The 16,127-nt window shown below is 42.1% G+C and overlaps 1 protein-coding gene across 1 annotated transcript; it reads right to left on the bottom strand.

The window, feature by feature from the left end:
- Positions 1 to 10,236: 10,236 nt before the first annotated feature.
- LOC120972855 (uncharacterized) lies at positions 10,237 to 12,504 on the bottom strand. The gene has a single exon (XM_040398399.2). The coding sequence runs from the start codon at positions 12,502 to 12,504 to the stop codon at positions 10,237 to 10,239; it is 2,268 nt and encodes a 755-aa protein (XP_040254333.2).
- Positions 12,505 to 16,127: the final 3,623 nt, after the last annotated feature.

Consider the following 16,127-nt stretch of genomic DNA (forward strand, 5'->3'; position numbering starts at 1 on the left):
CTCTTGACCCGACGGCGGCGGCATCCTCTCCACTCTCCTTCCCCTCACCCACTGTACTGTCTGTGCTCTCGCCCCCACGGCGGCAAAACCGACGACCACGGCTCTCACCGAATCGCTCGAATCCATGCGACGACGGTCGCACCGTAGATCTAGCGGGCGACGGCTGTTATTCCTCCTCGACGGACGACTTGATGCGCCAGGAGAGTAGCGCGGATCCGGCGTTCATGGAGTTGAGAAGCAAGGTCAACGTGACCATCTCCTCGGTAAGCAGCTCCCCCCATGGCCATTTCGGTTTACACCATATTTTTTGTGTGTGTAATGATGATGGACTGGATTACTGCTATCTGTAGCGAGCAGAGCGAGCGCCAGTCCCCTTGTTCCATCGTCATCCGATGCCACATATCTCTCATCTCCTGTCCGCTCCGCCTTGCCGTCGCCATGAACTGAACCAAGCACGTGCTCAAGTAAGTCAGGCGGGTGCCCGGCCCTTTCCATTTGACGCCGCAATCATGTTTCAACGCCGCAGCCTCCGCCGTCTATCGACCACGCGGCTTTGATGATTTCTTTGCAACCGCCCACCCCAGGTTGATGGAGATTTGTGATGAGAGGGAGACAGCCTACCCCAAGCTCTGTCTCGGCAATGCACGGACGACGGCCACAAATCCAGTTATTACTTGCATGCCTGGCTGCTCATCATGAGTAAGCTCCTCCTTAACCACCCCACCCCCCCATGCATCAAATATCTCATGCTCCATACATCAAATATCTCATGCAGACATATCTGCTTATTGTTTGAATATTATATGGTACGTCTGCATCATGTTCACCCTATCATAATTCAGTATTTGTAAAAGTAGTCAAAGCTACCTGTTATTATGTAATATAGTATTTGTACATGCAGTTGTCTACAAAATACTTGGTCAGATCTTCCACAAGATTTTTCAGTTGGATTAAACATTATATTTTGATCTGACTTGTAATTAACAAAATTAGCAAACTGCTTTCTTCAACGTTTGGGAAGAGGGTTCAGTAGTTAGGTTCTCAGTCTGCCTATCAATAAAACTAATCAAAAAAATTCTGTGTGTGAGCCGAGATGTGTGTCATGCGGTGTTGAGAACGAGCACTGAGAGCAGATAGATGGAGCCAGGGGACGACAATTACAACTCCTACAGCACCAATATGTTAAAAGGCATGGGAGCAGGTACGTGAGAACAAAATATCGACTTAAATGACCGGTTCACATTGATTTCATACAGTCGCGTGTCTGGTTAACTATCAATAACCATTTCATTATTTGTCTATGCTATGTGAGGGTGTAACGATGATGGAGTACATTTACTGCCATGTGTGTTGAAGTCCAGTTAGGGTGCGTTTGGGAGTGAAGTATTTTGGTTTTTTTACTAAGCCGGAATCCGTTAGCACACACTGATTAATCCTTCCAACATGTTGCTTAGGTGAAGCTAAGTTAGCAGATGCTAATTTATTTGGCCATGAAGTAGTTATCTGGAAAAAACTGTAGGAAAACAATACCAGCAAAACACTTCGGTGGACTTGACAGTACTCAGAAAATGTATGTTTTTTAGCATCCAGAGTATTTGTTGCCCACTGCTCAAAAAATAGTGGTTTCACAGTAGTTCAGTTCTTACTTAAATTATACTGCCAAACTATGCCTTGCTCACTCAAAAAATTGATTAGTTGAATTTTTTTGTTGTTTTGTTTGGAAGATCTGTGGTAGTCTGAACAATACTGAACTTAACTATGAATCATGATGCTTTTTGCGCGAGGGTCTAAAACTTACATGTGATGGTAGTACTGCTTTGTAATTAAAAGAACACTCTTAAATATTGCATTGAGAGACAATCACCCAGTTTTGGTCAGTTTAAAAAAAATATAATTGGTGTTGCTATTGTACATAACTCAAAGTCTATTATATCAATTGCAAGTTTTTCTTAAAGTACTGCATGTTGACATGCATAAATTATCTCTCGAGATAAGCTTCTTCAGTTTACTAATTATTTTTTTCCTACTAATTGTGATTTTCATGAAGGGACTAAACAGAGCAAAGGGAAGAAAGATAATGGAGCAATATTGGAGAAGTTGAGTGCACGAAATAATCTGTTGATCTTCTTGTAATTTAAAACCATTTAACTTTACCAGCAAAAAAATATTAAGTTTACATTTGATGATTGCCAGGGATAAATAAAATAAATATACTTTCTAACTGTCATTTTGAATGGTTACATAAACTTTGCTGATTCCACACTATTGTATCTCTTACTGAAAGTTTACATTGCCTACTTTTTTCACATGATTGTGAATATTTAGTTTGCTACAATTGATATGCGTATTAAGTACGACCTGGTAATACTATCATCATCAATATTTGTTCTTCCCTATGACCCATGTGAATCAGCATGAAACATCTCTTCGGAATATGACTCTGTTACAAATAAAATTCGTTTTTGATTGTAAAAATTCAAACAATTGTCTCTCTTCGAACATTTTGTAAATATTTTATATTTTCCAATAGGAAAACTTAACAGGTGTATTCATCTATTACTTGTAGCTATTTACATACATGCAAGTGCCTAGTGAAGACATGTACATACCATAACAGTTTTACATTTCTCGTGACAGATATTCCCAAGGCCTACATATTATGGCTGACAGCTACTTCATGGAATCAGTAATATGGACTTAGAAGACAGGCATGGATAAAACAATGAGGTCATAAAATGGAAAGGAATCTCTGGTAAATTGTTATGCTTACTTAGCTTGTTGTTAAACTTAGGACTGTTCAGTAAATTATTGAACCGTATTCCAACATAAAAAGTATTTAAGATTATGAATTTTAATTTGCATTGCAAAATTAGGCAGTGAGAACTGTTCATCGGTACAAAAGCGAAGGGTGTGGCACAATTGTAATCTAAATAATAGTCTAATAGGCTAAAATATGTGTATAAACAATTTATAAGTAGTTCCAGCCCACTACAAACAATTTAATTGGGTATGATATTTATATAAGCTTGCATAATCTGCAATGGTGTTCTTTCTCTGGGATTTGATGGTATAACTAAACATATAAAAACTATTAATCTACTAAATAACACGCTATTATATAAGAGAAAGATCCTGAAATTGACATACCGAGAGGAACTCCAATTCTTGATGGTTCTTGCTTACACAACGTAGTCCTCGCAAATCATCCTCCTGGTCTGGGCGAAGGGACAGTAAGGAGGGAGAGGAGGGATGGCATAGTATTTTAATGTTAACATATATATAGTATGTCATGCGGAGGACATCTGGGTATCAGATCATGCCTTGATCCAGTCATGCCGTTAATATTTCTGTATGGCAAGGATCTGTTTCCTTTTCATATCAAACGGATATATTTTTAATGCTTTTTATTGCCTGCCAAATATATCAAGTCGTATTTAAGACGTAGATGATTCTTTCTAATTATAAAAAAACGTGATGGGGGCGTATCAGATCTTTCTCCTTTTTTATAGTTGAATATATTTACAGTTCAATCTCAACGAATCGAAAAAAAAAATCAACCTTTGTATAAAACCAGATATCCCGAATTAAGTACGCGTACAAATAATACATACTGCCATAATGGCTACACTGAGAGTTGACAAGCAAAAAGAAAACACACTTTAACAGAAATGATTGTTCTGTGTGAATACATTATTATTCCAAATGTAGATAAAAGGACCGAGGGAAACGAGCTTTTTATTGAGCCGTGTTGAAAAACAAAGTCATCTACTGTCCATTATTCCTGGCTACAACTGCAGCATTGACGTATGATAGTGTTTCGTCAAGTGTCATTAAGCAGGCTTCGTGGATATCTACGTAAAAACAATTTGTTAGTACTAATAACATCATAATACAGAAAAGAACAAAAAGCCATAAAAATCGAAATAGTTTATATAACTTACCTTGAAGATGATGAACATCATCATTAATGTTGGGGGAGAACAAGAATGTGCTCTCCCTCATAGTCTCCATGCACTTATCCCTCCGGTTTACCTGTATGTACGTAACTGCAATTTTCTCGAACAAATTTTCAGTGCTCTGCAAGTGGTACAAGTGACGACCAGCATGCTCTTGACTTAGGCGTATAAACAGTATCTCCCGTCTGGAATGATAAAGATATGTTGATGGTAGGCAACTATCAAATATTAATAATCATATAAAACCTCAAGTACTGATTGGAATTTACCGAAAATTCATGATGCCTATCTCAACAAAATGGACCCGCCATCTATATACTGAATCGCACCTATGTTGTATCCTACCAGCATAGACAAGAATACCAAGAACATCTGGAAAAAATTAAGTCTGGGTGAGACAAAATGTTAAATCGATAAATATGCAAAAACAAACTAAAAGATGTTGCACTGGTAATGGTTTTGTCCCGTAGCAAGGATATGGCACCAAGTTGTGGGAAAAATGGTGGACAGATTGTCGATGCAATACTGTGCACCGATGTCCTAACCATGGTTATAGCATTTAGTTCAATGACAAACTCCATGCATAGATACCAGAAGTGACCATCTAGCATTTCCGTGGGGTTTATCCCGACGTTACTGAAGTCATATGTTAGCCCAGTCTGCAGAATGTCGTTGAATCGATAAGCTTGGTTGCTGAAGGCAATTGCTTCAATCTTTGTTCCCTAGAAATATTTAAAAATTCAGATAACAAGACTTTAGAACACATGTGTATATACATTAAAAAAAGGTTGCTATATTTAGTGATAACTAATCTCATACTTCCTGGTCCAGAAGTATGCAACGAAAGTATGGGTTTCCCATTGCATGCACCCTGATATGGGACTTCCACATCACCTTAGCTCGAATTATCCAACATCTTTGATAGATATGTTCCATCTGTACACTTTGAAAATTCAGGTACCTACATAAAATAATACGAAATGATGGGATAAACAAACGGTGATGTCAGATAAGCGTGCATGAAGATCTGTACACTTGCCTGTTCATTGGAGGGATGGTAGGCAGAGGCATGATGGGATCCGGTGGATTCGCCATCACCCTCCTCGAGGGCCTCGAGCTGTACGGTATCACCATGGTCAGGGAGCTAATGGATGAAGTGTTAAAGAAAGATAGAGAGGCGCACGGGCACGGGTAGTGCCATTTATATATATAGTCCAAGGGGCCCACAGGCGGGAAAATCAAAATTCTTTCAATTATTTGTATGTGGCCGTCTAGCGAAAAAAACCTCTACTATCGAAACTATTATAAATAGTAAGTTATGAGAGTTCTTTGGCAACAAAAAATTTATTGCTAAAACTTATTGAATCAATTAATTATTTATAGATATTTCAGATTCTTAATCTGATCGAAATCATGTCAATTATCTCACCAGTATCATTGTTTCCTTTTCGCCTGTGAATCCCATATATTCAGATTTTTAGTTAGGAACGCAATAATTGGATATATCAAAATAATTAAGGTGATAGTGCGTTAAGGTAAGTGTAGTCACACAATTAATATATTACCATTAATTACCAACATGTAATCAATTTCAAAAATCGATTATTTACTCAGCTTTTATTATACTATATGTTTTTTAAAAAAATCCCAACATATTTGATTTTATAACATGTGATGAGACGTCGTTGTGTTACTTTGCAACGACTATTTTATGGGCATTTTAAAATAGTAACAAAAAATTAAATCAAAGTTATTAGCAATAGTAATAATTTGTTCAGTCGGTCTTTGATGGCTTGATTCGTTGGTCGCGGTTGCATGCACAATTGAGTATGCGCGTGAAAAGCTAACTTCGATCTTTTTTTAATTAGCGTCTCTTTTTTAATTTGATTCTGTATGCACAGTGTAGTAACAGCCGCACTTTCAAAACCAGCATGCTTAATTGAGAAGCCCGTGTGTTTTGTGACGTAAGTTAGTTAATATAGCACAAACGCAGTAAATGCCATTTGTAATAAAAAGAATATTTCGATGGAAGTACGGATACCAACATTTGTACCGCGTATTCATATAAGAAAAAGAAAAAAATAGCGTGTTCGGCGACAAATCTCAAAGGGAAGATCAAAAACAGAGAGTAAGAAACCAAGCATGAAACAATAGCTGTTCTTTATTCATACTTTCATAGTTTGACTCCAAATCGATTACAATGCAAAATGCTCTTAAGAAGCGTTGAAACATAAAACATAAAAAGCTGTAAAGAATATTGTATAACTCCTCATGATTGCTCCTTTCAAGGCATTTCCGTCTTCTTCTCGCATGTTTGCATGTGCTTCACAACCATATGTTCCAACTGATTGATCTTTTGTATGAGAGTTTGCATCAGCTTGTTGCTCTCCTTGGTTGCCTGCAGAATTTGATTGTTGCTAGTACCCCAACCGTCCCCCAAACCTTCTTTCCTATCGTCTTTCGTAACGGGATATGTACTACTAATAGGCAGGTTAATAGGCTCGACGTGATTATGCATCCTAAGCCTTTTTGGCTTTGGTGTGTTACCCTTACCAAAGGGACGAATCGGCATAGCGCCGTCATGATCTTCCAGTTCACCGAAATCTTCACTTTCTTCTTCCTGCCAACGAAGCATGTGAATTGAACTGTTGGATGACGCCATGTGAGAGGAGGATGGAGAGGTCTGGTAAGGTCGCTGGAACGGTTGATCTATATATAAGCGTTTCTAGGAAGCTCTGAATACGAAATCGGTAAACAAATCGACCGATTTGGTCACAATCAAATATTAATTAATGGGATCAATTTTGTGATTCGGTGAGTAGAACCTACTATATTATTACAAGACAAAAAAGATAACCTGTCTTAAGATTTCATGTGTGATAAACCGAATAAAATAGTTAACATTACTCTCAAGTGGATATATATTCTTCATGGGCAGTTCGTCTGCCAAGGAACCACTCAAGTGGATATATATTCTTCTGAACTCTTGAACTATTTTTTTTATCAGACCAGCTGCTGAACGAAAAACATAATATTGTTACCTCATATTTATTTACTTGCCCGCTTGATTGTTAGTCTGTTCCTCTGCGTGTGAGGAACGTAACAATGTCCTGCATGTTCAAATCAGTTATATTGTCATTCCCCAATTTTCTTACTGTTCTTTTGGCCTTGGACAAGGTCAATCGGATGTGTGTGTTGACACAGATCTTTGATGTGGAAGTTAATATATCAGTCCTATCCGACCTCTCTATACTGTTTTGTTATATATACGTTGGGGATAGATGAAATAGTAGAAGTTAACTATGCTGGTTATTGTCATGTGTGGTCCATTACTCTGACCTTTTTGATTATCTAAAGAAAAGGGGTTTATTTACTTTGCTGATTTCGTTCGAGCTCTGAATATATTTCATTCCGACATTTCATTTTGTCGATAATAACATTTTTTCTTCTTTCTGAACATTTCTATGTGCTGCCGCGCCGTTGATTTCCACGAAATGGCCACCCCGAGCAGATTCCCCAATGTGTCAATGACTACGTCCACTGCGTGATCCTGTGGGACATGACCAATCCATTGCCTTATCAACACATCGAGGTAACAAATCCCCTCCTAATACAGGTGTTTTGGTCGGCTGCTGGCTCTACCACATAGCCTTCCGTCCACAATGAGCAGGAGTTAATATTAGAATATGACCATCTCTTTCTTAACGATGTGTGCCTTGTATTTCCATTTTGCTTTCTAAAAATATCGATTCAGGGAACAAAAGGAAAGCATGATAATTATTATTTTTGACTTTACATTACATATCTCCAAGGTCCTATTTTTTGCTTTGTACGGGTAGTCATTATGCTTGGGCTCATGACCATGGTTAATCTATAGCATGGTTTAGGGTGACCTATTTAACATAATAGTGCTATATGTTTGCATTTCTTGAACTGTCAGTAGGAACCTATATACCGCAAAATATTTGTATGTCCCCTATGGAAGGTTTTAGACAGTCAATTGATTTTGTCCCATCCGACTATCATGCAGTCTGACTTCAGATGACTATGTTTTTCAGGGTGAATTGAGTTCAGAGCTTTGAGCACCCGATTGCGATTTTGTAGCAGCAGTGGTGCTATTCTTTATCATTTGGTATGTCATTACTTCCTACCTACTTGAATTTCTGTATTCCCAATTCACGGGATTTTTACTTTTTGACATTTCCCTAAATGATTATACACAACTCTGATAATGCGTGCCACCCAGTTTTCGTTCTCTATAAGAACTGAGAAGTACATATGCACTTTTACGACATATAGGTTCATATAGATGTGTTTGGACGACATATAGGGAGAACGATAGGATCAGATGCATGTGACATAGAAAAAAAAATACCGACATGTACATACTGTTCTTTCATAGTACATGCCATGTATACAGTGTTCACATGCAAACAGAGCTACAAAAATATATTAGTAGATGAACCACAGTGATAGCTCATGTACCATCGGAAGCAACAGAGCTACAAAAATATATTAGTAGATGTCCTCTGGTTTGATATTTTGAAGGCACGAACAGAAAGAAGCGCACCTGATATGCTATAAAATGGACATTTCGTGGCAGAATAATAGGTGGTTATAAATTGTGGTACTGTCCAGGTTCCAACAATTCATTAAAACTCTTATTTATCTGCAAGATGCACGCAATAGGAAAAGCAACTGACAGAATATGGCACAATGAAAGGAAAATAATACTACTGGAAATATTTGTGAGATCATGAAGATGTCAACACGCATCCATCCGTTTACTTGTGCCAAACCTGCAACTAAGTAGTTAGAAACACATCATGTCTGTTTAGATATGTATTGAAAAGCCAGGATTATAAAATTCAAATAAGGGGCAAATAAGAGACTATACAGGACAAAAATAAATAACATTGACTGTGCCTGCTTTGGGGCTGCATCATAAATATTTCTCTAATGTAGAACACTCCAGTGAATTTTACAACAACGGAGTGACCCAGGCAGTGTGCAATACTTATGTAGGAAAACAAAGCCTAGTTTAGATGTAGTAGATGATTGATTACAAAACAACAAAAGAATAATATACATGCAATCCGGCAAAAGGAGAAATAATGTCACATACAGGAAAAATTGGCAACTTGCAAAGTCACAAATCCGAGGCAATATAATTAATATTTGACTTGTTGAATAAACATAATCAGTTGCTAACATCGAAAGATAAATATTTGTACAAGAACACGGAAGAGCACCAAATTGTCTGTAGCAAAAGAGTAAATCCTTTATCTTATTCAAAACCCGCCAGCTTCTTAAGAGCGGACTTCAGCCTGTAAGGACTTCCTTATAGACGATGTTCTTCATCGAGGTTTGTAAGGACAAGGCAGGTCTTTTTCGCTTCTTAGGTTTACCGCTTTGCTTCTTGGCATTCTCCTTCTCCTTCTCCTTCTCAATGAGGATCTTTATGTTTCTCTTTGCGGTGGCTCGAGACAGTGCGACATAGAGTTGACCATGAGAGAACACAGGATTAGGTAGGTACACGCCAACAATCGGAATCGTCTGGCCTTGAGCCTTGTTAATCGTCATAGCAAAGCTAAGCCTTACAGGAAATTGCTTCTTCTTGAACTTGAATGGAAACATGTCGTTGTCAGACAGGCATAGGGGTATTCGAGGAAGGAATACCCTCCTACCTGCGTGTATCCGATCACGATTTCTGCGTTGATGGCGTTCCTCTCGAAACCTCGCACCACAAGCCTCGTCCCGTTACACAGACCATTAGCCGGATCAATGTTCCTCAGAAGTATGACGGGGCAGTTGAGCTTCAGTTTGAGTGCATGCGGAGGCAGACCGTTGGGAGTCAATCCATTTAGGAACTCGGGAGCGTAGTAGCCATACGGGTCGTCTTCTGCACTGTCAAAGCTATGGTAGATTACTTCTTCTCCCCGAAAACGCTCTACCATGCGTATGTTTATCTTGTCGACGTTGTCGTTCGTGGTGGAGAGGATTGCGCGTGAAGTCATGTAATTCGGATCGGACATGTTGTCATCTAGTCTGGGAAACACATGGTCAATCAGCTTCTCCAGGTCATCACCCTCGCCTGTAGACGGCACACAAATATCTTCAGGGAGTCGTATGTTTCCTTGATCGTCAACTTCCTCAGTGCCATTGCCTACCCTTAGCAAGTAATCCGCAAACCAGGTGTCATTATGAGCCCTCATGTTGGTGACGAGCCTTAGCTGGCGCATACCCTTCCAGAGGTGTGAACTTCGAAGGGTTGCATCGATTATCTGACCCGGGACCCCCTCCTGACGACCGGAAGCACCTGCCTGAAGTCCCCGCCAAACACAACAGTTTTTCCTCCAAAGGGTCGGTCCCGTCTTCCCATGATGTCGCGCATGCTGTTGTCAAGTGCCTCGACCGCCTGTCGCTTAGTCATGGTGGCCTCGTCCCATAGTATCAATGAGGCCATCCTCAGTAGCTTGGCGGTACCACTCTGTTTCGTGAAGGTGCATGAGGCGCCATCGTCGCAGCTCAATGGGATCTTGAACCTCGAGTGGGCAGTCCTGCCTCCAGGCATGATAGAAGCGGCGACGCCTGACGTCGCGGTAGCGATAGCGATGTTTCCCTCGCTTCGAACCTTGGCGAGCAGCGCCCTGTACAGGAAGGTCTTCCCTGTACCTCCCGGTCCATCAACAAAGAACACACCCCCATCAGCGCGTTCAACAGAAGCTAGTATCTCGTCGTATGCAACCCTCTGCTCCAAGTTTAGCGACGAAGCCAATTTAGTGTCGTTGATGTCAAAATCGACGTTGGATTCCTCGATCACTTCTCTGGCCTCTCCCTCGGTTGGGTCGAATGCATCGTCAATGCATGGAAGAGAGAAATCAGCTATGTCTTTGCCCATGGACTGCAACATACCCCTAATGTCAAGCAACACCATCTGTTCCACCTCAATCGGGCACGTGTGTGATCGCCGATAGTCATCAGACATAGGCTCGAAGTGCCTATCCCATAAACCACGCACGTCGCCTGGCTCACAGTGCACCAAAATTGTTGCGAAGAGCCTCCTGAGCGAACATGGCATCGCCCACTGCTCTGCCTCGGTAAGACAGTCGTCGAGCGTGTTATCTGCCTCGATGAGTCCCAACCTTTCGGCAGCCTCTCTAAAGCTCCCGCATAGCCTACTGTCCACGGTGAGCAGGTCCTCATAGGATGTCTGGACAGCAACATGGTTTAGCAGCACACGCAGATAGTATCGCTCCCCCTCGGCAGGATTGGCAGACACAATTCGACCTATCTGATAACGCTCCACCCGCTCTTTCCAATACTTCTTACCCTTCTGCCATGTAAACCTTCCAGGAAAATCCTTGTACAATATATTCCTAGCCCACGGGTGGTTTTGGTTAGCTTTGAAATACTCTGTCAACATGGATTTGGAAGCTTTCTCAGAGGCGGCTACATCGGTCAAGTGAGCTTGCTCATTGAATGCCACCCTATGCATATTCGGGAGATGAAGAGGCAACTGTAGGACAGACGGGTCATTGGCACACAAGGGGAAGCCAAATATCCTCCACATCGCCTCTGGAGGAGTAACCCACCTCGCGTCTACGTATCTTTTGATCTCATCAATGTTACCATCAGCGTCAGGCTGGTCGATGCTGAAAGAAGCCCTATCATGGCCCTTGTATATGTACTTGTAAAGGTATTTGACGGCCTTTATGTTGGAGCAAACCTCAACGTTTATGTGGCAATTGAACATCTGCAGCAGGTAAGGGTTATACGGCACAACCCATCTGTTGTCCAACATTTTACCCCGGACCTTAGCCTGCCGACCATTATCTCGACGACAATAAACAGGGTATGAGTCCTTGCCCTGTGCCGTGTTTTCATTGAACGACCGCGGGTATCTGCGCTTGCACTCGTTCTGTTGCATGCAAACATTTTTGGGGTCGAGAGCACCGCATGGTCCATGCATCATATGTTTCACCACCAAGGCGTGGAGTTCAGGATACTTTTGCTTGTCTGGGAGCTCGGCAGAAATGAGTCGGGCGTACTGCTCTGGAACGACAAGTTTATAGGCAGAATCCATGATCAACAAAAAGTGTGCGTGGGGGAGGCCCCTCTTTTGGAACTCGACTACGTATGCATGTGCAACAACAACACCCAGGATATTCTTCTTGAACAACATCTCTTTCATAGCCTCTAGCTTGCCATGGAACACACGAGCCACAAGATCAGGTCGGTCTTGCGCTGTCTGACCAGGAAACAACTCATTCGTTATCTCTTCCCAGTTAGGGTTGCAGGTCATGGTCAAGAAGATGTCAGGCTTCCCGTAAGTATGGACAATTGCCATGGCATCCATATGCCTCCGCTTCATGTCGCGGTCGCCACCTGGGTACGTTCCAGGTAGCACTATCCTTACTCCAACAGCGCTTGCCCGGGTCTCCCCGGATGTAATTGCATCAACAACTCCTTTATACAGGTCGGCATGGATCTTTGTTTGGTTCTTCCTGTACCATTTCAACCTACAACTCTCAATCTTGATGTACATGTCCACCCCCCATTGCTGGAGCAATCGTGCTCCACAGAGTATGGGATTGAATATCCCAGGTCGTGTCTGGAGCATGTAACAGTAGTAGTCTCTCACCGAGACGCATAACCTGCTATTCCCCTCTGCACATGGATGAGTAACGCAGACATTAGGATTCATATGAGAAGTATACAATTCATCTAAACGACAGAATATGCATAAGGCTTACCTGCATCCTCATCATCATCATCATCACCTCTACCTCTTGGTTGTTGCACAACCGGCCAAGGGACATCACGTTTAGGAAGTTTCGGGTGCCAACCGAGCTCCCCCCTTGGGTAGAAGAGTGGGTAAGAGAGAGGGTCATACGAGCCAGCCGTCACATGTATACTGTGCCTCTGGTTGTCATTCCCGCAAAGTGTAATCCTACGATCGAACCTCTTTGCTAGGTCAGTGCCCTCCACCTAAATTGCAGCGACCTCAGATGACAGAGGTCTATTATACTTCCGTTGGTCTAGTCTCTGGTCAGTGTTGAGGTCTATCCTGTAATCGTCGAGGTTGTCCCTGTGCGCACCCAAACTCCTAAACTGCTGGGAGTACGGGTTTTCCCTGAGTATGTCCACTAACTTTCTGACGACATCTTGGTCTAATTGCTCGGTGGCAGCCTTGCGATGGGTTAGGCCTGGATCATCGTCGTAGAAGTACAACTGTAGATGATCTGGACGTGATGTTGGCCCGAAGGAATGAACGTTGTGGTAGATGGTGCCGTGCGCCCGGAACGTGTACACCCCAGACTTCATGTTTGTGTAGTTTTCATCAAGGCTGACGCCGAGGGTTGTGAAGGAGAAGTGGCCGTTGAAGAATCGTATGTTATCCCGAAAATGCCTTGAGTCCGAATCCATGCTAGACCAAAGCCTCATTAGCTCCGGGACGGGCTCCGGTTGCTTCAGCTGGATCTGCCCACTGCGACAGCAGAATCCCGGGGCCTCAGACACAAACTTCTTGGCCTTGCAGTGATCGCAATTTGCGGCGTGCTTCAGGATGTGTGTGTGGTCTGGGAGGTTTGAGTAGACATAGTCCAATGGATCATGGTCAACATAGGTATTGTGTCTTGAGTCTTCCAATTCGTCGTGCTCCATGTCATCAGGATCTGAGCCTGCAAACAATTTTTATAATTAGTGTGATATTTCAAACGGGTGGATGTTGCTCAAGTGGGTGTACATACCTTCACCAGCAAACAGGTAATACTCGTCGTCAAAGAGGCTATCAGGGTTGACATTATCATTCATGAGACGACTAAGGTAAGCGTCCATGTCGTCTGCTCAGGTGCGAAACCAATAAATGAGGGTTCAGTCTCAAGGGACGCAAGGAGAGTAAGGATGGGAGTTTTACCTTCACTTCTGATCGTGTACTCCGGCGTGCTAGATGAGGTCGAGGCACCATGTGCTTCCACTACGGTAGGTTGTCCAGTTGAGCTCATTTTCGGAATGGAGATGGACCTGACGGTTGGGGTCATCACCCTACCTGCAAACTTTTCATTACGTCGATCGCGTAGAACATTCCTTTCACCATGCGCTACCTGCGTACACTTTTTTTGCTTCACAATTTTCTGTTGACGCTTCTTTGCCACCATACCACCCTTGCAAGCTCGCTCTCTCCTCCCAGGCGCTGCTCTGGACTCATGACTCTGCCCGTCCACTCCATTATCCGCTATTGTTACCGGATCACTGGTTTGCTGGTCGGCATTTTGTAGGTGCACATTGATTTCGATGAGGTCGCCATCTACAGCACCATCACCGAAGGTTCTGCTTAGGTATGCACCTACAACACTATACATCATTATTTATATCTCATGAATTATTACATGATGAAAGATGATGGTTGATAGGATATGTACCATCGGTTTCGGTGTTGCGAATGTATGTGGGTGCCGCATTGACCGTAGGAGCATGATCTATTTGTTCACTGTCGAATTGTTGCGTGAGGGCTGAAAGTGTGAGAGTCGGACAATGTGTGTGAGGGTTGGACAATGTGCTACTTAGATCTGGACGTGGCATTGCGATCGATTCAGCACATGGCATGTATTTCTTTGCAGCATACTTTGCCTTTCTCTTTGCACTTGACTCCCCCCTTTCATCCTCAGTCATGGTTTTAGGGTGTTGCACGCGCCATTCTTGCAACTTCTGATTTTTTTTCTTGAAGATCGATCGTTCCGTCCCCCACTTTTTTCCGATAACTTGCTCGCCTCCGCGCGTTTCTCTGCTCAGTTTGCTCGTCTGTTAAGTCACCCTTGTGTTCTTTATCAGGCTGTTTTTCATCTAGTTGCTTGCTGGCTGCCTCCTCTTTTTTCTTTCGATAAGCAGCTCTCCTCCGAGCCTTTATTTGCTCTTTTTTCTCGTCAAGGTCCACCGAGAATGGTTGACACCCATTAGTGATATCACCGAGAGGTAGCAGGGGAACATTTTGCATATCTGCACGTAGGGTTTAGGGTCTTCATTGTTCAAGAATATTTCATGTACTACACAAACGCTTACTTTATATATATGCACGGTCACGTTAAACAATGATGTATAGCTGGATGTAGTTGGGTTGATATCATCGAGAGGTAAAACAAAATTGAACCTAAATGATCAGGAATAGTATGTTAACACAGTGGTCAACTATTGGTCAATTATTTTTATTCTCTATTCTTGGTCAATTATTCGTGGGGTTGGGGTGAGGAAACATATGTCGCCTACATTATTCACTAAGAAAGTATACATACGGTCATCATATTGCTGAAACATAAACATCCTTACCTGATATCGAAAGGGCAGTCAGATTTTCATCTTTTTGCTTGCTGGCTGCCTCCTCTTTTTTCTTTCGATAAGCAGCTCTTCTCCGAGACTTTAGTTGCTCTTTTTTATCGTCAAGGTCCACCGTGGTTGGTTGACACACATTAGTGATATCACCGAGAGGTAACCCACCCACATTCAGCATAGCTGCATGTGAAATGATATTAAAATTATATTCTGGAATGGAGGGAGTATATATAATATCATCGCAGTGCCTTCCCATAAAGCATTCTTACCTGATATCGTAAGGGCAGACAGATTTTCCTCTTGTTGCTTGACGGTAGCCTCCTCTTTTTTCTTTCTATAAGCAGCTCGCCTCCGAGCTTTTATCAACTCTCTTTTTTCGTCAAGGTCCACAGAGGATGGTTGATCTGCATTAGTGATATCACTGTGAGGATGGCGTGGAACATTATGCGGCCTCTCTTGCCAACTGTCACGTTGCATGCTAGCTAGTTATTTTGTCAGATAACTGAGAGCTGGCAACGAATCTACATTATATAGGAATGAGATTGGAGGGTTGTCTGCATCATGTTAACATAACAATATATTGGACCGAAAACAAGGCAAAGTTGTAGGCACATGGTCTTAACCTTTCTACAACATAATACTTACCCGAAATCAGATGGGAAGGTTGATGAACATATGTCCTTTCACAATCGGCCTGTTCAAGTATCGTCTTGTCCGAGTGAGTAATATGGACTCCTACAAGTCACACGCTTGATCTATTAGAATCGGTTCTGCCCAAGTCTGTTAGGTTTGATTTATCACATAAAAAGCATAAAAGCAATCTCAGTATATATAATATCATCG

This window comes from Aegilops tauschii, chromosome 1, assembly GCF_002575655.3.
Source record: "Aegilops tauschii subsp. strangulata cultivar AL8/78 chromosome 1, Aet v6.0, whole genome shotgun sequence".
Classification (NCBI taxonomy): domain Eukaryota; kingdom Viridiplantae; phylum Streptophyta; class Magnoliopsida; order Poales; family Poaceae; genus Aegilops; species Aegilops tauschii.